Source organism: Gadus chalcogrammus, chromosome 2 (genome assembly GCF_026213295.1).
Source record: "Gadus chalcogrammus isolate NIFS_2021 chromosome 2, NIFS_Gcha_1.0, whole genome shotgun sequence".
NCBI lineage: Eukaryota > Metazoa > Chordata > Actinopteri > Gadiformes > Gadidae > Gadus > Gadus chalcogrammus.
The window spans coordinates 22,178,307-22,198,012 of record NC_079413.1 but is presented as its reverse complement, the minus strand read 5'-3'; the positions used below and the strand labels follow the sequence as shown (position 1 = coordinate 22,198,012).

General features: G+C 46.7%; 3 protein-coding genes across 3 annotated transcripts in view; all 3 read right to left on the bottom strand.

Annotated features, from left to right (window-relative positions):
- Nucleotides 1-656: 656 nt before the first annotated feature.
- Nucleotides 657-8,371, bottom strand: LOC130399875 (fructose-bisphosphate aldolase A-like). Its single transcript, XM_056605015.1, has 8 exons — nt 8,264-8,371; nt 7,445-7,563; nt 5,437-5,703; nt 4,825-4,985; nt 3,849-3,932; nt 2,648-2,822; nt 1,691-1,890; nt 657-776 (listed from the first exon to the last, which is right to left on the bottom strand). The coding sequence occupies exons 2-8, from the start codon at nt 7,554-7,556 to the stop codon at nt 681-683; spliced, it is 1,095 nt and encodes a 364-aa protein (XP_056460990.1). The 5' UTR covers nt 7,557-7,563; nt 8,264-8,371; the 3' UTR covers nt 657-680.
- Nucleotides 8,372-9,344: 973 nt separating this feature from the next.
- Nucleotides 9,345-12,987, bottom strand: si:ch211-198p11.6 (uncharacterized). Its single transcript, XM_056609235.1, has 5 exons — nt 12,750-12,987; nt 12,423-12,479; nt 12,199-12,309; nt 11,425-11,562; nt 9,345-10,573 (listed from the first exon to the last, which is right to left on the bottom strand). The coding sequence occupies exons 2-5, from the start codon at nt 12,447-12,449 to the stop codon at nt 10,487-10,489; spliced, it is 363 nt and encodes a 120-aa protein (XP_056465210.1). The 5' UTR covers nt 12,450-12,479; nt 12,750-12,987; the 3' UTR covers nt 9,345-10,486.
- A 2,456-nt stretch (nt 12,988-15,443) lies between these two features.
- LOC130402552 (transmembrane protease serine 9-like) overlaps nt 15,444-19,706 on the bottom strand; it is a 4,953-nt gene continuing 690 nt past the window's right edge. Inside the window, exons 3-8 of the mRNA XM_056606766.1 lie at nt 19,484-19,620; nt 18,947-19,199; nt 18,306-18,474; nt 17,609-17,865; nt 17,340-17,437; nt 15,444-17,081 (exon numbers count right to left, since the gene is read on the bottom strand). Coding sequence (XP_056462741.1) covers nt 16,686-17,081; nt 17,340-17,437; nt 17,609-17,865; nt 18,306-18,474; nt 18,947-19,199; nt 19,484-19,620 — 1,310 coding nt within the window. The 3' untranslated portion in view covers nt 15,444-16,685. The remainder of the gene's footprint in view (nt 17,082-17,339; nt 17,438-17,608; nt 17,866-18,305; nt 18,475-18,946; nt 19,200-19,483; nt 19,621-19,706) is intronic.

The window sequence follows — 19,706 nt, the reverse complement described above, 5'->3', positions numbered from 1 at the left end:
TTTAAACAAGGTCAGCTTCATGGCGTGCATATTCATATATGTGACACTAGTAAGCTCATTGTTAAGAAAGTTGAAGAAAAAAATGAATCCAAAAAATGTATTAGTATCAGTTATATTTTATTTGTTTTTCTTTTCCAGTGCATATACTTTAGTTATAAGCGTCGACACAATTCGGATTAACCAGCCTAGGTCTTCCTCCAGCAGGTGTTGGGAGATTGGAGAGATGGCACGACTACTTAGGATTTATTAAAATAGCTCTTATACTCACACAAGACCTAGGGGTCAAGAGACGCATACACCTCACTGGACAACGTTAATACAGCAGGATCGTATCCCTGGCAAGAGTGAGGGGGGCCGGGGGGGGACTGGTTTTTATACTCATATGGAGGGTGTTTTGAGTGCACAGTAGATGGGGTGGGGGGGGGCAGGGGCTAAAGTGACACGGCACGACATGTGACAGCAGAACAAAAAATAATAATAACTGTGAGTGACGTTAACAAAGTCCGTGGTTAGAAACCCTGGAGAGGGGGGGTGTGTGTGTCTGTGTGGGGGGCGGGGGGGGTATCTGATGTGCCCGTGTGCGATGCAACAGGTGGCCGGTTGGGAAACATCTGGGCTCACTGGACGACGTCGTAGTCATGGTGATGATGGGGGGGGGGGGGGGGGGGGCGGGGAGACGTCTAGTAGGCGTGGTTGGCCACGTAGAGGGACTCTCCCCCGGCGGCCCCCTTGTCTCCGCTGGACACGTACTTGCCCTGGGAGGCCAGGTTGTTGTTCTGTAGGGGGGGGGGGGGACGAAAGATACGGTTAGACGGAACGAACTAAATCGGCGACACCACGACTCAAACGGAAGACAAAAGAGACGCTCATCAGTGATTCTGTCCCTGCAGCTGTCTCTTAAGTCCATTGTCGATAAGGCGTTATACCAAACTTAACTTAACTTAACTTAAAGCTATAAGACTCGCTCAAAGTCCATGTAGAAATGACAAAAGGAGTAGCGCAGCAGTCTCACAGAGGTGCACGATTCTGATTCTGATACAGAAAAGGTTTTTCCTGATCACAGTAGGATACTGTTTAACTTGTACAATACGTCACAACCTTTGATTCAGTTTAATAAAGTACTTGGAATCGTGTAGCGTGTTATCCTAGCTATCTAGTTGTACATGGTGAATGGGTTAATTTAGCAACTGTAAATGCTTAGCACTCGTTTCTACAGACATCCTGACTGTAACGACGCAAATCATTGTTGTTTCTCTTTCTTCCGACGAATGTACTTAATTGTAAGTCGCTTTGGATAAAAAGTCCTGCTAAATGCCCTCAATGTAAATGTAAATGTGGGAGGCAACTGCAGAATCCACGCAGTTATTTGCTGTCTTACAGCAAACATCCCACAACGTAGGGCTGCTCGATTATGGAAAAAATCATAATCACGATTATTTTGGTCAAAATTTAAATCCCGATTAATCAAACAGTTATTTTTGGAGTTTGAAAACATGATGCATTTATTCAGCATGTCTCATGCTGAATAAACACAAAATGGTCAGAAAGAATATGTTCAAATCTAAAAGAATGTACTTATATATATCCAGCTGTACTTTCTATGAAACATAAAAAAAAACATTTAAAAAGAAACCGGAAAACCCGGTTTTGTTCATTTTGTGATCGTTTGCCCCCAGACCGCCACACTCACCAGGGCCCTCTTGATGTACTCCTCCTGGCAGGCCTTGCCGTTCTCCTTCTTCCCTCCCCAGGCCTTGAGGGCCGAGGCCTGCAGGGCGCGGCCGTAGGAGAAGGTGAGGGCCCAGGGCCGGCTCAGGGGACACTGGTTGATGGCGTTCAGGTTGATGGAGGCCTGCTCTTCGCTCTGACCTCCGGAGAGGAAGGTCACGCCTGGGGAGAAGGAGTCATGAGTAACGGCTCAGAGTAGAGAGATGTGTTACGTGTTACATGTGGTTTGATAGAGTCATAAGTAACGGCTCAGAGTAGAGAGATGTGTAACGTGTTACATGTGGTTTGAGAGTTATGAGTAACGGCTCAGAGTAGAGAGATGCTTTACGCGTTACATGTGTTAACGCTGTACAAATTAACATTTGATTAGTAGTTGATAGTATGTGAGGGTTAGAATATTGAGTTATTTCTTAATCATCATACCATCATTGACCGTACTTCAAAGTCATCGGTTGGATTCTTGAATGACCATTATTTGATTATAATAACTATTGGGTTGCCTGCACATTGGTTGAACTTTAGAGAAAGTAAGTGAAGCCTTTTATTTTTCCTATTAGAAAATTGCTTAAAATGTATCTTTCAATCTATGCAATCATCCATCTCACTGTCACCACATCATAAGTTTCAACCGTATCACTACCCAGGCCAGCTACTGAACGTTGTCCGATCTACACGGCCTCTCAACAACAACAACGCATGACTGCGCGACAGCAAAGGCTTTTTAAGCATTTAATAATAGATCCTGCTCCAAAACACATCATAAAACATAATGCATTGCTATTTTATACATTTATACAGCATAGTATAAATATAAAGTATATTATTGTCTCAAGTACACCTTTGCACCCCTACTGTCACCCCCCCCCCCCCCCCCATCTATCATCCGTCAATCATCCACTCATCCGTCCGTCAGCCTCACCTGGCACTGCGGGGGGCACGGTGCGGCGCAGGGCCGTGACGGTTGCCATGGCGACCTCCTGGGCGCTGTACTTGCGGGTGCAGGAGTGTCCGGCGGTGACCATGTTGGGCTTGAGCAGGGTGCCCTCCAGGTAGACGTGGTGGTCCGACAGGGCCTTGTAGACGGCCGCCAGCACCTGTGAAGCCACGCCCCCTTCACGTCACTCACATGCCACCGTGTGGACCACACTGAACACTACAGGGCCGGATTAGGGTCCCGAGGTCACGCAACCCAAGGGGGTCACGGACCCCCGCACGTCTGTAACCTTCCGTCGAGGCGACGCAGCATCAAGGGCTGTGATTGGTCCGCTCACTGAAACCCATAAAGGTTCACGACTGCGTCGTAGTATGTGCGTGGTCGTTGCGTTGCGTGGACGTGGAACCATAATCAGCCCTTAAGGCAGCACATTACCGTCGTCATGTTAATAAACACATTGAACATGCAGGTGAACAAGATTGATTCGTCATCTCAATGGAGCACTTGATGTGGTTTGCTTATTTGATGAGTTTCATGCATGATTCTTGCAATGTCTGGGCTGTATCTTCATGGTTGAATTTTTTGTTGCATACGGGGAAGGGGTTAACCTCACGATGGTTAATGCTTGGCACTTGCGTCTGCTAAATGCCCTAAATTCAAATCCAAATGTTGAATGCACTCATTGCAAGTGCTTTTGGTAAAGGCCTCAACTATGAACATTCAATGTAATTTGATATAATGGATTAGGGAATACGCTAAACATATAATCGGACACAAAGAGAAAATTAAACAAGGCCATCTATTGGCCTTTTTTGTCCTACCACAACACCGTATCATTGGAAAGTCCAAACTAATTGTGAGGAGGCAGAATTTGACCGTGTGTTGAACTTCTCTTCATTTGGGGTCTTTGATTGAGTCATAACTGATCATACTGTTCCCATGGTCACTATTGTGCTCGTTCATTGTACGGAAAACAAAGCATAGATTAGCCAAGGGCCTACATTGCAGCCATTCATTCAATCATTCAAATATTGGAGGTATTGCACAAGGCTCCTACACACAGAAGCTGTGGGACCCAGATCAGATTACCAAACTACACACACACACACACACACACACACACACACACACACTCCTGGACACACACACACACAGGTTGTCACGGGAGCCGGCCGCGGCCACTGACCTTCTCGGTGACGTACTGGGTCCTCTGCAGGTCGTGGTCGCCGTCAGGGAGGATCTCGGGCTCCACGATGGGCACGATGCCGTGCTGGGGGGGGGGGGGGGGGGGGGGGAGAGATCACACCATCACCGACTGACCTCCGTCAGGAACCCACAGAGACGACGGCACCAGGAGGCCAGCCATGGTCGGACAAATCACCGCTGTGCCTGCTAACACTAATGAGGGGTCTGCTCCTTTTATGTGCCAGCCCTGGGTAATAAGTCTACCATCCACGCCCTGGTCGGTGAAAGCAGAGCGAACCACATCGCGTGTCTTATGACGGATCTGTGCGAAAAGGGTCTATCGCCGTAGACGCCATGGTTTAAAACTCAAAGTCCTGCGTGATTTCTGAATTTGTGACGCCTACTAAGTAGCTGTTTACATTACCACCACCAAACGACGGTTTGTGCAGCACTACTTTGCTCGCTACACAGATTGTGATAGTACACTATGATTTGTTCCCCGCCTTATTTGTCCCTCCCTGGGGTTAGAAGTGGCTAGATGAATAAACAGACCATGGTACTTCTAGGGACGGGCTGAGTGGGTGTCCATCACATTGCGGCGAGATCGCGTGCCAAAGTGGTGGGATATTCAGCGCCCCTTCCACAGAGAACCAGTTTGTCTGCAGCATGGTCCACAGTGTTATGTAAATAAACAGGGTCTCTAAAGGTCGCTTCATGGGTTTGTGAGGAGACTTCTGTGCTATTAATGTGGTTTGCTTGTGACTCGATCGACTCGACCAGCTCCCTTTTTAATCGACTATTCCTTCAGCCTTTATGGACATTTGTTTAGTAGTCAATTGAAACGATATACTGAAACTATGGAAAGTTAAACCAGTAGTGTGTGTGTGTGTGTGTGTGTGTGTGTGTGTGTGTGTGTGTGTGTGTGTGTGTGTGTGTGTGCGTGTGCGTGTGCGTGTGCGTGTGCGTGCGTGTCTCACCATCTGGCAGATGCTGGCGTAGCGGGCCAGGACGTTGGCGTTCTCCATGATGGCCAGCTCAGAGGGCGTGTTCTCGGTGATCTTCAGCACGCAGCGCCACTTTGCGAAGTCGGCGCCGTCCTTCTTGTACTGAGCACAGCGCTCGTACAGACCGTCCAGACCTGAGACCAGGGCGGACAGACGGACAGAGACCATGAGGATGAGAGAGAAAATAATCAAGGAAGGGAAGACATCATTAGAGTCATTATTCATGAATAAGTATAATGGTTTTGTGTGTGTAATGTGTATTATGTTTTATCTGTATTAAGCCAATACTTTGTGTATTATATTATAGCATTATGTATTTAAGTTTATATAAACGTATGCAATATGTAATAGAGTGTGTGTGTGTGTGTGTGTGTGTGTGTGTGTGTGTGTGTGTGTGTGTGTGTGTGTGTGTGTGTGTGTGTGTGTGTGTGTGTGTGTGTGTGTGTGTGTGTGTGTGTTGTATTTGGTTTGTGTGTGTGTTCCCTATGCATGTGTTTGTGTGTGTGTGTGTGAGGGTTCTCTATGTACGTGTGTGTGTGTGAGTATGTTCTCCGTGTGTGACACCAACCCCTCCCCCCTGCTCACCCTGTGTGGTGGTCTCGCCGTCGGTGCCGGCCAGGGGCATCACGCCCTTGTCCACCTTGATGCCCACCACCTGGCCGCGCTCCCGGATCAGCTGGGGGAACAGCTTGCCGTCGTCCGTCTTCTGGTACAGCGTCTCGTGGAAGAAGATGACGCCGCCGATGCAGGGCGCCACGCGGTCGTCCGCCGTGAACAGCAGCTGGCGGTAGAGCCGGCGGTTCTCCTCCGTGTTCTCCGCGTTGATGCCCTGGAAACGCTTGGCGACGCTGCCTGGAGACGGGGGGGGGGCGAGAGGGAGAGGGGAGGGGTTAAGTCAAGACTCACCGTTTCAGAGTTCACCGAGACTCTGCTTAGCCACTCCCCTCCCACCCCTCCTACGCACTTATCGTGTGTTGTGCTTCCTGGCAGTTCAAAACAGTACTTTGTGTATAGCGTTGTGATAGCTAGGATAAGATGCTACACAATGCTATCTTTGTTGTGTACGGGGAATGGGTTAACCTAACAATTGTTTGTGCTTGTCCCTTGAACTTCTTACTGTATATATATGTCTATACTGTATATATGTACGATATATTGTTTCTCCTTCTTCTGAAAAATGTACTTATTCCAAAGTAAGTCACTTTGGATAAAAGCCTCTGCTAAATGTTAACCTAAATGTAAATGTAGGGGGAGGGGGGAGGGGGGAGGGGGGGAGGGGGGAGGGGGGAGGGGGGGGAGGATGCTGTGGTTCTGGCGGCGGGATCTAGACAAGCGCTAATGGAATTAGCCTAGCGGCGGAGTTGCTAGGCACAGTGCCAGGGTGGGCTTCTGGTCAACAGACGAATCGACGCGACGGTTGGTCGATGGAGAGGGAGGGCAGGCGGTTGCCATGGCGTCAGCGACCCAGAAGCAATGTGGTGTTTTTTCAGTGTTTAATATTTAAACAAATGGTTGGCTAATGGCGATCGTTTAAGGTTGAATTAAGAGTCCGTCTGAGGAGGATCTGGGAATTTGCCACGGGGCAATTCAGATATAAAGTAATAAAGGTCAGCAATAAAGTGGATTGATATATTCAGCGTTACAATTATAGTATGTTGGTTATTTTAGGGCAATGAGAAGCATGTGAAGCCAAACAAGACAATAGTACAATATAATAATTTGTAATAAAGTATAATAAATTTGTTATAAATACAGTCGATTTTACAGTGTCTGAATGGATCTATTTGCGCATCAGAAATAGGTTACTTGACCGAGATCTCTTAGACTAAGCAGTCCTCTCAGATAACAAATGGAATGTGGATGACCTATCTGGGGTTGTCCTGTTGGGGGCCTTATCACTGATGGAGCCCAACCATACTGGGCCAGGGCCACTTCCTCAGGGCCGTCACTCTGAATCCTCCATGTTGTGTCTGGCTGATGTGCTCCAGGACAGTTTTGACACTGCGACAGGCATGCCAAGGTTACCATGGCGACAGAGTGTCTGCTATCGGGGATGCTGATGCCTGTGGTTACGTAAGCGACCCCCAGACAGTCTGTCTGGTTAGCGCCTCGTGTGTCCGGTGTGTGTGTGTGTGTGTGTGTGTGTGTGTGTGTGTGTGTGTGTGTGTGTGTGTGTGTGTGTGTGTGTGTGTGTGTGTGTGTGTGTGTGTGTGTGTGTGTGTGTGTGTGTGTGTGTGTGTGTTTTATTGAGTCACTCTCTGGGCAGATTACCAAACAGGTGGATTCTTCCGCATCTGAACAATGCATGTTGACTTTCAGCCACCGCGCGAATACGCCGTTTACAACTCCTAACCAAACTAGCCTGACAGCACTATTGCTAAAAGCAACTCAGGAAATATTAATAATCCAACATGTTCTTCCTTTTACACAACAAAAGCCCATTCATACGCCTTCCTTATCCTTATCTGATCAGTGTTTGCTCATTTAATTTCCCTGGGTTGTGTTGAAATCCTTTCTGACCACATCGCTGTGTAGAGGCAAGCTGTGTCTTGCAAAATGTCTGAAACTACGAGGCCTTCCGGTCTTCAGTTACCTGTAGATTCATCGGCGGCTAGGATGCCTTTCCCGGGGGCCACGATCTTCTTGGCAATGTCGCTGAGCTCCTTCTTTTGCTCCGTCGACAGAAAGGGGTAAGCGTGAGGCATGTTGACTCTGAGAACAGAAAAGAGAGGGTGGGAGGGGGGGGGGGTGTGGCGTGAGGGTATGAGAGAGACAGAGAGAGAGAGAGAGAGAGAGAGAGAGAGAGAGAGAGTGAGACAGACGGCGAGTGATGCAGTCTCACAAAATCAAACCGTAAGATGCCTAAGGGCCATTGGTTGCATTCGGTGCATCCATCTATGTAGAGGTCATGTGATAATATCGAAGGATATAGGTGGGTATAGGTTCCCATCTATATGCCTGTTGCTGGATGATGGTCCAATTACGGTTCCACTCAGGACGTCATCAACCCACAATACAATATGAATCAAATCGAGTTGTCTATGTGTATCTATGTGTTCCATATGCCTCTATGAGGGTTGTACAGAAAATATGGCAGCTATTTCGTCGCTTGTTATATAACAGACCCTACACTGACGGAGCAATAGTTAACACTGACAATGCGATGCTTCTTGACGGCCCGTTGACAGACGTCAACAGTATTACCAGTAGGAGAGACCCGAACGACCTTGGGTCGAGCTGGGACGTGACCAATAAAACGGGCCCTCACGTCAACTTGAGCTCAAAATGAGACAAGGTCTTACCGATACATTTCCATAGGGATCACAATATATTCTTATATAAAACCTGCATAATCAACAGTTATACATTATATTCGTCGTTGTAAATGTGTATGGCTGCCAGAAACACTTACCAAATATTGTGTGCGATGGCTGAGGAGGAAACAGATCAGGAAGTGCTGAGCTCTCTGGCAATGTCAGGCAATGTAGGAAGAGGATGTCCAGCCCCGTAAAATATCAAGAGGCTGGGCGGGAGCTTGGGGCTTCGCCACAGCGGCAAGCAGCCAATCAAAACGGTGTCTGATGCGAGTGACGTCCTGCGTCCTCCAATGAGATGGGAGTGCTGGGCTCAGCTTCACAGCGGTTGGCCGACCTCCTCACAGGGCGTGTCGTCAGGTGACGCCCTTGCCGAGCGGAGAGGGAGGGATGGTTTGTGCGGTTCTGTACGTGTCTGCTCGCACATCACATGCACGATGCGTGTTTTCAATACGTGCTGTTCAGATAGCGCCAATGGCCGAACCTCAGCACGACTTGCGTCAAAGAAAATAACCAAGTTGGAGGCACGACGCAAAGCGATCAGATGACGTAGGCCTATGGAATTAAAAAAAAAACTAGGAAAATCGTACATTACAGATGCATTAATCAGTCGAATACGCAAAGTGATGCAACTGAATGAAACACTGATTATGTGTCACGGTCACCGTTATGGGAAGGGTGGATAAGGAGCAATACCAAAAAGACGTTTTATGTGAACGATATATGGGCCTATTACTATATTTTGGTCCTATTAGTATTGGGCCTATTATTATAAGGCATTTTACTATATATTGGTCCTATTAGAATTGGGCCTATTACTATATATTGGTCCTATTACTATTAGGCCTATTACTATGCCCAAATGGATTTGTGCATCGTAATAGGCCCATACAATAGCGGGCCTATCTGACACATTCCGGCTGAATCAGATATCAGTCACAGTAGCTTTCGACCTTGAGGCAGCCAGCGTTACGTAACACGTTTCCACTGCGGTCCCCTTATGGGATGTACTGATGCTGCCTCCTGACGTGGTCGACTGTCTCCCACCAGGGGATAAGTCCTGGTGGGACATTAGAAGGAACGGCCACACAGCTTGGCTTTCCTAGTCACTATAACTTAGACACGCAGGCAGGCAAGCCTGTGTGATAAGCAGAATGCTGAATGGATGAATGTGTCACCAGAGGCCTTTATATATCTTGCAACATTTCAAACACGCTCAAATCACCACACAGCAGTGTTACGGTTATATGTTTCCTCTTGCAGCAGCGTTGGCGATTGCACCATTGCACAGACAGTATTCATGAAGATTGCTACAATAGAATATTAAGATAGGTGAAAGACTATACTGCTATCTTGGGGGACCGGTTTTCTTTGTCAGGCGGACCTTTGTCAACATTACAAGCAGGCTATCATGGACTTCTCTCGCTCTCTCGCTCTCTCTCTTTCTCCCACTTAGCCCTCGGGGTCACACAACACATACGACTGGTCAAGCATTACCCACCTTCAAACACTAAGCCTACCCTCTGATCAATATTTTTTCTCTCTCTCTGTCTCTCTTTCTCCGTCCCTCTCTCTGTCTCTCTCTCTCTCACTGTCTCTCTCCCTCCTTTGTTTTGGAAAAGTTGTGTTGGCAACAGAGCATTATGCAGCGCTACAAATGTCCAACACTCACACAAGGAATGAGAGTAAACAATATATTGTTCTACTTAAGAGTAGAACAATATATAGTACATTAAACAAGTGACTTTATAACTGTACTAAAATCTATATAAAATAAGCATTATGTACCTAATGGATATGAAGAACATCAAAGATTAAAAAAAAAAGAATAGCAAATAGCGCAAAGGCAATAAGGAACTCAAATCATGTAGAGTTAATTTTCTAATAAAAAAGTAAAATACCAAACGGTGATATCTAATATTAAGATTATATTTGACACAGTAACAAAAATTGTAATCGTGGGAAGGCAGCACAGGTGTAGAGTACAAATGCAGATCACTCGCACACAGTGGTATGAAAGAAGGATACAGACATTCACGTGAACATATATTTACATGTGCCTTTGTTGCGTCAAAACACAACACTGTCTGTGTGAAAGTCAGTCCGGTGGTGTCTGAGAGTCTGTTCTTTTCAAACAAATGCACCAACCGAGCTGGAAAGAGTGGAACGTCTAGATACACACCAGCCCCTGTGGTCCCGACAAAAGCCTGGTGCCGTATATCACAAAGCATTCAACCGCTGTGCGCTCGGACACCCTCCATCCGTGGATCATCAGCACCACGTGTCCATCGGCCCAGAGGGGACCCTTTAGGTGTTTGACGCTAGCGGAGCTTGATCTCGAAGCAGAGGCAGTTGCAGGATTCGCACTCGGGCGGCTGGCATGTGCAGGTGCAGTCCCACTTGGCACACTGTGGGTGGGATGGGGAGAGAAGGAGGACAGGTCACGGGGGGCCCTCACCGTGTGGGCTACAGGGGAGTCATTGGTCAAAGGGTATTGAAGGCGCTGTAGTTAAGATTTAAGACTTATTTTTTTCAATTTAAATCCAATTTCATTTGTATAGCCCTTAATCACAGCACAGGAACAGTCTCAAAGGGATTAACAGGCCATATATTTATGAAAGCCCCCTCACCCTAGCAACCCAGAAGGCCAAACAAATCCCTGGAAGGATCCCTACTACCACCCATGATCAGGAGTGCAATAGGTGCCATCATTGTTTAAGTGTTTTTATTTTTTCAGCCATAACCATCCGTCAGCAATTGTGGGTGAAATTCCCTGTGAAAGTATCCTTTCTGGTTTCTGCATGCGTCTGTATGGGACGAGTTTGACTTGAGACGCTCCCAAGCTCATTTCTGACCCATCGGCGCATCCCTTCACTGATTTGTCCCTTCATGTGCTCAAACAGCGAAATCATACCTCAACATTCCTCCACCACAAGTGCTGTGAACACAACACTTCTTGATGGCGGAGAAACATAGGGGGGGGGGGGCTTTTGTGTCTGTCTGTATTATATATTTATACTGTATGTATCTTGTTTCTTTTTATATAGCCCTCTTCTGTGCTCTCTCTCTCCCTCTCCCTCTCCCTCTCCCCCTCCCCCTCTCTCTCTCTCTCTCTCTCTCTCTCTCTCTCTCTCTCTCTCTCTCTCTCTCTCTCTCTCTCTCTCTCTCTCCTCTCTCTCTCTCTCTCTCTCTCTCTCTCTCTCTCTCTCTCTCTCTCTCTCTCGACAGCAGAGGCATCAAGGCTCAGGACTCTACGTACGGTGGGGGGAGGGCAGGTATTGTCCAGGCACGAGCGGACAGACGGCGGGCGACAGTCGCAGGATTCTGCCCACACCAAGCAGTGCTCACAGGGGGAGAGGTCCGGACAGCAGTCGTTCCACATGCCTGTACAGCGGTCCTAAAGGGGGAAGACACAGCAGCACGTGGATGATGACCAGGAGGTGGTACCTTTAAAGCACTCTTCTCATAACACAATTATATGTTGACACTATCGAGAGAGTGACCATTTTGGTTTTGACATAAGTATTTGTTGCCACTATTAGGGTGACACGTTATACCACCAGGTGTGAGTGTGATAAGCCGTTACAAGCCTTTTTGAAAATCTGCCTCTTCTGACATCACAACTGGCCGTGTCAACCTAGATGTATGATGGATAGATCAGTCTACCAGCCTACCCCGTGGACTGTAGCGAACGTTACTCATCTATCCGTCAAAAGTCAAGGTGGACAAGCCCACCAATGATGTCAGAAGTGGCAGATTTTCCAAACGCTTGTAACGGCTAATCCCGCCTTGTCCTATAATATGTCACCTTTAAGAGGTAGTTACCATTATGTTTTTGACAGAATTATATGTTGACACTATTAAGAGGTAGTCACCATTACGTTTATGACACAATTATATGTTGACAGTATTAAGTAGTTCCATCATCTTGTAGTTTTTTATTACAATATCAATGTTGCACACATCGTTATACATCATAAAACCAGGTATCCTTGAGTGATGACGTTTAACTGGGTAGGGGTCGGGGACACACCTTGAGACAATGGCGGAACCAGAGCGCCATCGCGAGGACGAAGACGTAAATGCCGACAGCGATCATCAGCACGGCGGGAAGAGGCAGCGCCATGCCCCATATGGGCAGGACCTGGGGATGGAGAATGAATCGGGAAGGGATTAATGATCAATACATCAATACACATCGGTCTGTAACAGATGCTCCGGGATATTGATCAACGTCATGCTAGTAGTTCCTCTTACCGCCACCGTTGATTCTGGGGAAGACATGTCTTTAATGGTTCACTTCTCCGGAGGAAGCTGAATGAAATTATATGCTAGAAGTTAGATCTTAGATGTTTACCAGGACAGCAATAATGACAAGTTCACGTCTCAGTGAGATAATTGAAACTGAAAATAAATACATCTTTTTCCTTGATACATTTGTGATTTCTATAGTTTAACTGACCTTGTGTTCAAGCCAGGGCGTAATCTGATGAATTGTATCATAAGAATATACTTTCGGTTTCTAAGAAACCAAATTAGATGCAGATTTCTGATTTATTTTAGTTTACAAACCACTCTTCTTACCTCGCCTCCTGGTTCCCAGCATCACAAACTGAAACATGATCACGTTTCTATCTTACCAGGACTCTGTAGTGTAATTTAGTCATGCTTATATGTGCAATAGCCAGACCAAATATAGCCCGATAATCATGAACAACCCCGTTAGCTTCTTGGCTAAACAGCGTTTACAGTGCAAATTAAGTTACTATAGAAACGGCATGCGCTTCTTCTTCTGCTTCTCCTCGTTCCCTAGGATGAAAAAACTATAAGATGGCGCACTACGGCGCCCCCTACCGGCGACCAGGGGAATACACACCTCAATCCGAGCGGAGAGCGCGGCGCCACCTGGGCTCCAATCACCATGACAAGAAATAACCTCAACCCCACTGGACGCAACTGGACCCAACGTTCTTCTGGGTGTTCCATATCCCAGAAGGCAGTCTTTCGTGAGAAATATTTGTCTATTTTTTTAAATTATGGACATTAAGGAGCAAATAAAGTATTTTAGGGCCAAAACAAGTGAGCACCGTGCCTTATAGTGTCCCTTTCCTGAATTTTTCAAAACAAGCACCATGAGCTGATTTCACGGCCTTCGGGAGCCCTATATAAACAGGTGAGATGTCAGTCTTTAAATGGAGTGGGTGCTCCAGTCCCCACACTGTAGGCTTGCCCTTGCTACCCAACCTGTTGGATAGATGAACGCCAAGCAGCGGACGTTGACGTATCCAACAGGGTGGGTAAATGAGCAAGCGTGTGTGTGTGTGCGGACCGAGGCGCTCGCTTTTTTGTTTTAGACCATGGTTTCTCAACGGGGGCGCACAACCTACGGGGGGCCTGGGAACGTGATTTTTTTTTCATTTTTTGGGGGGGATTTTAGACATTCATGGATTTCAATTTTTTTGGGTGAAAAAAATGGCTACCTGAAATGGCTATTTTCATTTATTGGTTTCTAACCCCTCTACCGTCTCAGCTACTTGTTGTCTATGCGCAGTGTAACAGTGCAGTGGGCATACAGTCAGCGCGGTTCGGTCCTGCACACGCCCGGGTGTAGGTCGTGTAGGCATAGACATCTTATATCATTTATGCATTTATGCATATTATGCTATAAGATGTATATGCGTGTAGGTACCAGGGGTCTCATTTATAAAATTGTGCGTGGGATCGTTACTAAAAGTGTAGGCCTACGTATCCTACGTCCAAAAGCCAAGTTTTGCGTGCGCCAAAAAAAAATTCAGACTTACAAAAACATGCGTACGCACACCTCTAAGCAATCTTTGCTTTATAAATCACAGAATGCCTACAAGTGTGCGCAGCTGAATCAGTTTCGCGTTCCGCCCTGTACACGCCCATTTTTAACCATAAATGGAAATGCAAACGACCTCATGAATGCGATCTGCATATAAAACTGACTCAGATTGAAGTATTATGTCTTGTCGGAAAGAATGGCAGAAGGAATGAGAAAAGCAAAAAAGCGGAATTTCACAGAGGTTGGAGTGGAGACGCTTGTGGGTGAGATGGGGGCCCCAAAAGTAGTTTTGTTAGGCCGTCACGGGATTGGGATCAAACAACAAAAAGCCGAGTGAGTAGCAACATGTTGCTGCAGCAGTGAACTCTGTCAGTGGCACAGAGCGCACAGTCCCAGAATTAAAAAAGAAGTGGTCTGAAATAAAGGTAGGCTACATATTTTTATGTACCAATAAATCGTTATGGTCCCTGAAGACCCTCTCCCTCCGAATCCTGCCATTTGCATGGTCCTCCAGCAGTGCCAGCAGTGCCATGGTGCAGCATTACGCACGGGGCTCACCGCTGTATTTATAGGTTACGGTAATAAGACTGACCGAGAACATCTTGGATAATCAGTTTGTAATGACCCAAGTAAAATGTTCTTGAACATAACCCCTTTTTAATGCCTGATTTGTCATGAAAGGCATCAAGAGGAACGGACAATAATATAACGATTGTGATGAGGAGTATGTGGCTTGGTTTTCCACACTTGGGATTTAATGACATTTGATTATGTGTTTACAGTGTCACATAAAAATATTTCATTATCGACACATGTTGGACAGATGCTTTATTCCGTGCAGTCTCGCCGTCAGTGGACAGTATGGAGTGACGGGATTAAATATAGAGAATCTTGATTTTGAATTTTCATTTTGATTCTAAGGAGACGTTTCTGGAGTTATAACTGAGAAATAACGCAGTTGACTTAAATTATTCTGATTACATCGATTCAACGCATTATACGGGTTGAAATTTAATTTAATTTAGGGCGATGATAAAACATAATCGTTCTTCTCTACATTTCTTCTGTCTGACTTCAGTTCACCACCACACCGTCTGTGTCGCCAATTCTGTGTGTGTGTGTGTGTGTGTGTGTGTGTGTGTGTGTGTGTGTGTGTGTGTGTGTGTGTGTGTGTGTGTGTGTGTGTGTGTGTGTGTGTGTGTGTGTGTGTGTGTGTGTGTGTGTGTGTGTGTGTGTGTGTGCGCACGCGCGCAGGGACACAGCCACAGAAAATGTATGTTTGGTAAATGAGCTAAAATAAAAAAAGAACTTCAACTTGAAATAATCATACAAGAACTTAAAGAACATCCACCTTACAGTCAATACCAGCTTAACTAAACCAATCAAATTGGCGCAGAGGTTTGACTGACAGATCTAATGTCCCTCCCTCCCGTTCCCTTGGCTGTGGTTTCTCTGGATAGTAGGCAGGGACAGTGGGAATCTCGTTCATATTTTAAGTTTTAGTTTGTACATTAGCATAGCTAGCTCGCAATCAGCCAAATATTTAATTACATTTTACCCGTCTGGAGCAAATCCACCCATGTTTGCTGTCCCCTTATTTAACGAGTCACCCCCTACTTCGTTAATGAAGAACTAGCACAAACTACCTTCTGAAGTGTCTTGAGCGAGGGTTGTGCGTCCTGCGTCCTGCGTCCTGCGTCTTTTAATTGTCAATGGAGATAGTTTCGGCATTGAATTGCGTTTTGATAACCCTTCCAGGGAGAAATTTGCATTCCATTATAACATTTCCGTTCAGGGTATGTAGGCCTATATGATGTTTAGTTATTTAGTCAAGACGTTTTTTTCATGGTGGTTGTTATGGATGCTAAGTGCCGCTGAAATCACGCAGCTTGCATGTTTTTGGAAACCTTGTCTTTGCGTTGTGAAGTCATCTGAGTTGTCATTTAATGAGATGATCTTTGGGACGGATTAGGCCGACGTGTTTTCGTGGGGCAACCCAGAAGTGTATGTTTGCTTTGATTTGCCTAAAAGTCCATTACAAAGGTTAATTTTAAAGATTATTTACGATGATATTATGCTTTGAGCCCCCACATTGATAATCTGACTTGCTCACTCTTACTTGCTCACAAGTGTCTTTGACCTCCAGGTCACCTACTAACTGCCGCCAAATTGATAATTTAAGTAGACCGTAATGCCCTTTTTTAATATAAAAAAGACCATCTCTGTCACGCTCCCAAGTCATTCTGTGACTTCTGTGTTTGCAGCACTTCTTGAAGTCCATGAACACCATGCTGGTACTTTAAGTAAAAAAAAAAGTTGTCTGCCTTATACTTTATTGATTGCATTGACACTTCAAACATTTTTGGTGTGTTAGGGTCATATAACACACCACCAGTGTAATTATATTCTCAACCTTTAGTCTCTCCTAACCATTGGTAGCTAAACGAACCCCAAATAAAATAAGAAGCACTTATCAAAAAGAGATGTGTATTTTATAACTCGGCACCTTCATATTTAAGAGCAAAAGAGATCTTTTCCATGTAATATGCTCAACGCAAACCATGTATCATGTGTAAGCTGAGACTCCACCGACTCCAACAGTCCATAAAAAACCCAAAAGGAATAACATATAAAACTGTGTGATCGTTTCTGTGTGATCACATACTTGAACATGAAAATAAACCGGAGTCGAGCCCTTCCAGGCCACGCTGCCTCTAGACCAGCGCAGAGAACACGGAGAGGGAGGAGAGGAGGAGGAGGAGGAGGTAGGACATGGGGAAGTGGGCGTCTGACGCGTGACTGGTGGTGGGGGCGGTGGTGGTGGTGGGGGCGGTGGTGGTGGGGGCGGTGGTGGTGGTGGGGGTGTTGGTGGTGGTGGTGGTGAGGGCGGTGGTCGTGGGGGCGGAGGTTGTGGTGACGTTGGCGGGGGACGGCAGGCTCCCCAGAGTTTCCCTCAGGAAGCCAGCAAATTGCGTTGTGGCGGTGAACATGGACTGGTCGGCGGCTCTCTCTGAGCGCACCATGCTGCTGTTGCCCATGACGTTGGGAAGCCCGGCCACTTGGGTCCAAGAGTTGCCGCTCTTGCACATCAGGGGGCCTCCGGCGTCACCCTGAAACCAAACACACGTTGTCATCCCCACCGGCACACACAGCCCTCCAAACTAACTCCAGAGAACCAACATGTGTCCACACCTAGCTTGAAATCGACTGTAAGATATGAATGTAGCCTACCAATGACAAATCTTTAAACCTTTAAATATGACTTGGGCAATATGCTGAGGCAAACGGGTATGATGTAAATCGTGAACACGCGTTTGGCATTGTGAGCCATGAACTAAGGGGATTCTGAACTGTTGTCCTTTCATTACCATTCTCACAGTCAGCGCTTCGGTGCAGATGTAGTCACTGGATGACGTGTTGCTACAACCCACCACCGTGGTGTTGAACTCCTGCAGGGTTTCTTGGTCTGCGGTCAGGTCAGAGAAAGTCACGGTCAACCAAACAGTTGGGACAATATACAGAGTCACGCTGAGTGAGTGAAACAAAGAACTAGTAGAACTACAATCAATGATCCGATTTTGTAACAAAAAGCCTTGTTGACACCAGAAGGGGTTGCGCTGGGGATGGGGGTCCTCACCGCCTCCCTGGCCCATGCCCCAGCCTGCCATCCAACAGTCATTGTTGTTCAGGAAGCTGCCCATCCCCTGGTCCAGACAGATGGGCTGGATGTAGTCCGAGAGCCTCGGTGCACTGGACAGCATGAGCACGGCGATGTTGTCTCCGGTGAGATTGCTGAGGGTGATGGATTTCACCCCAAGGGTCATGTTGAAGGAGTTGGGGCCGTTCAGATTCCGGCGGCCCAACTCAACCGTCCAGTAGGAGGCATTGGGGTACCTAAGTGAAGGGAGGGAAACCACCAGGGTGAGGGATTGACGGCCATTTGAAACAGGATGTCGTCAGGTAAAGAAACCCTGATCCAATTGGATCACGGTGCAGATAGGCTTATCCCTCAACAACAACGGCACACCTATTTTTATATCTAAGGATTGATAGATGCGTTTTTGAACACTCTGATTCATGCAAATAAGTTGTACAACGCTCGATAAATGTGTGGACTAACCATTGAGTGATAGCAAGGGCAAAGGGATTATTGTTGTCAGGTGGGAATTATGTTCCCCTTGTTTATATTTTTGTAAAATGTAAAATTCAATCAAAATAACTTTGAAAGAAAGGATTGATACATGGTTGTGCTCGGATAAAACATAAAGAGCAACATACACAGAACACACGTCGTACAGCTTCATCGTCAAGACAGACGCAACAAGCAGACTTACATGGTGAAGCACGAGGCGTCGCTCAGGACGGCGTCCGCAGTCACCAGGGTGCCGCCGCACATGTGCGTGCCGTTGACCTGCAGGCTAGCGATCCAGGGCCACACGCCGGCGGACTGCACCAGCCCCCTGCTGTCGCGGGTGTTCATGGGGGCGCTGCCGCACGTCAACGCTGGAACCAGGGACCATCAGGGGTGGGCCAAAGAAGACAGAAATGGAAGAGGTCAACAAACATTGTAATGCTTATGAAATAGAAACCTTACAGCTTTAGCCGAGCCGCGACCCGATGCTTTAGTTAAGGGAAGTAATCCAGTCAATTCTAGTTGGCTTTTCTGTATATTTTGTTACTTAAATAAATGTATTACTGGCTTAGGGGGAATTGATCATTGGTATGTCAGAATAACAGTCAGAAAAATAAACAAAATCGCTACAAAAACAATAGGGATCCAACCTGTTGGCTTGGACCCCTAATAATGTCAGAATAACAGTCTATCATAGATGACCAAATTATAGTTTTACCTCCACACTCCACACTCTCACTAGCATATCACTAGGTTACCACTGCGACGTGTGTCAACAAAGACCAAGTATCCAACCATTGTCCATTGTCCATTGTCCACGGATGGAGACAAAAGGCCACTTACGTGCGGGGGCGGTCGGTGAGGCGGTGACTGGGCCACAGTTGAAGGTGGCGTCGCTGTTGATTCCCCCGGATCGGAAGTCAACGAAGCCGGGCTGGTGGGTGGTGATGATACCGTTGATCCATGCCTGATATTCAGATACTCTGGCGTATACTCCAGGGAAGTTGGGCAAGGCACATCCATAACCAAAGCTCACCACTCCCGACTGGACCCACTGCACACCCTGTTTGACTACAAGAGGACCACCAGAGTCACCCTTTAGGGGAAGAGGATCAAAGCCACGATGGGTTAGCAAAATACCTCCAACTGCATGAAGTTAGAGTCATTGCCAGGTCCTTTATGATTGGTGTTGTGCTTTAGGTGTCTGATGCTTAAATGGTGGGGTACGTTTTATTTTGTGCACTTTTTTGCCTAACACACTATGTCATCCCGCCTGCCTCACCTAATGCACTATTTTCACATGCTAAAGTGCATTTTGTTGTCCAGAACAAAAATAGCTGAATCGAATCTAGTCGAGTGAGCTCCTCTAAAAACAGTTACCTGACACGAGTCCTTCCCTCCAGCCGACAATCCAGCGCAGATCATGTTGTTGGTGATTTGGCCCACATAGCTGCAGTCACACTCCCTGTTGCCCACTATGGGCAGGTCCACTTCCTGGAGGATTTGCGCGGCTGAACCTATGAATGGAAGGAATGAAACGGGACTTTGAAAAGGCAGCTCATGCTGGGGCCCTGCTGTGTGAAACGACTTGATTTACGGTCGT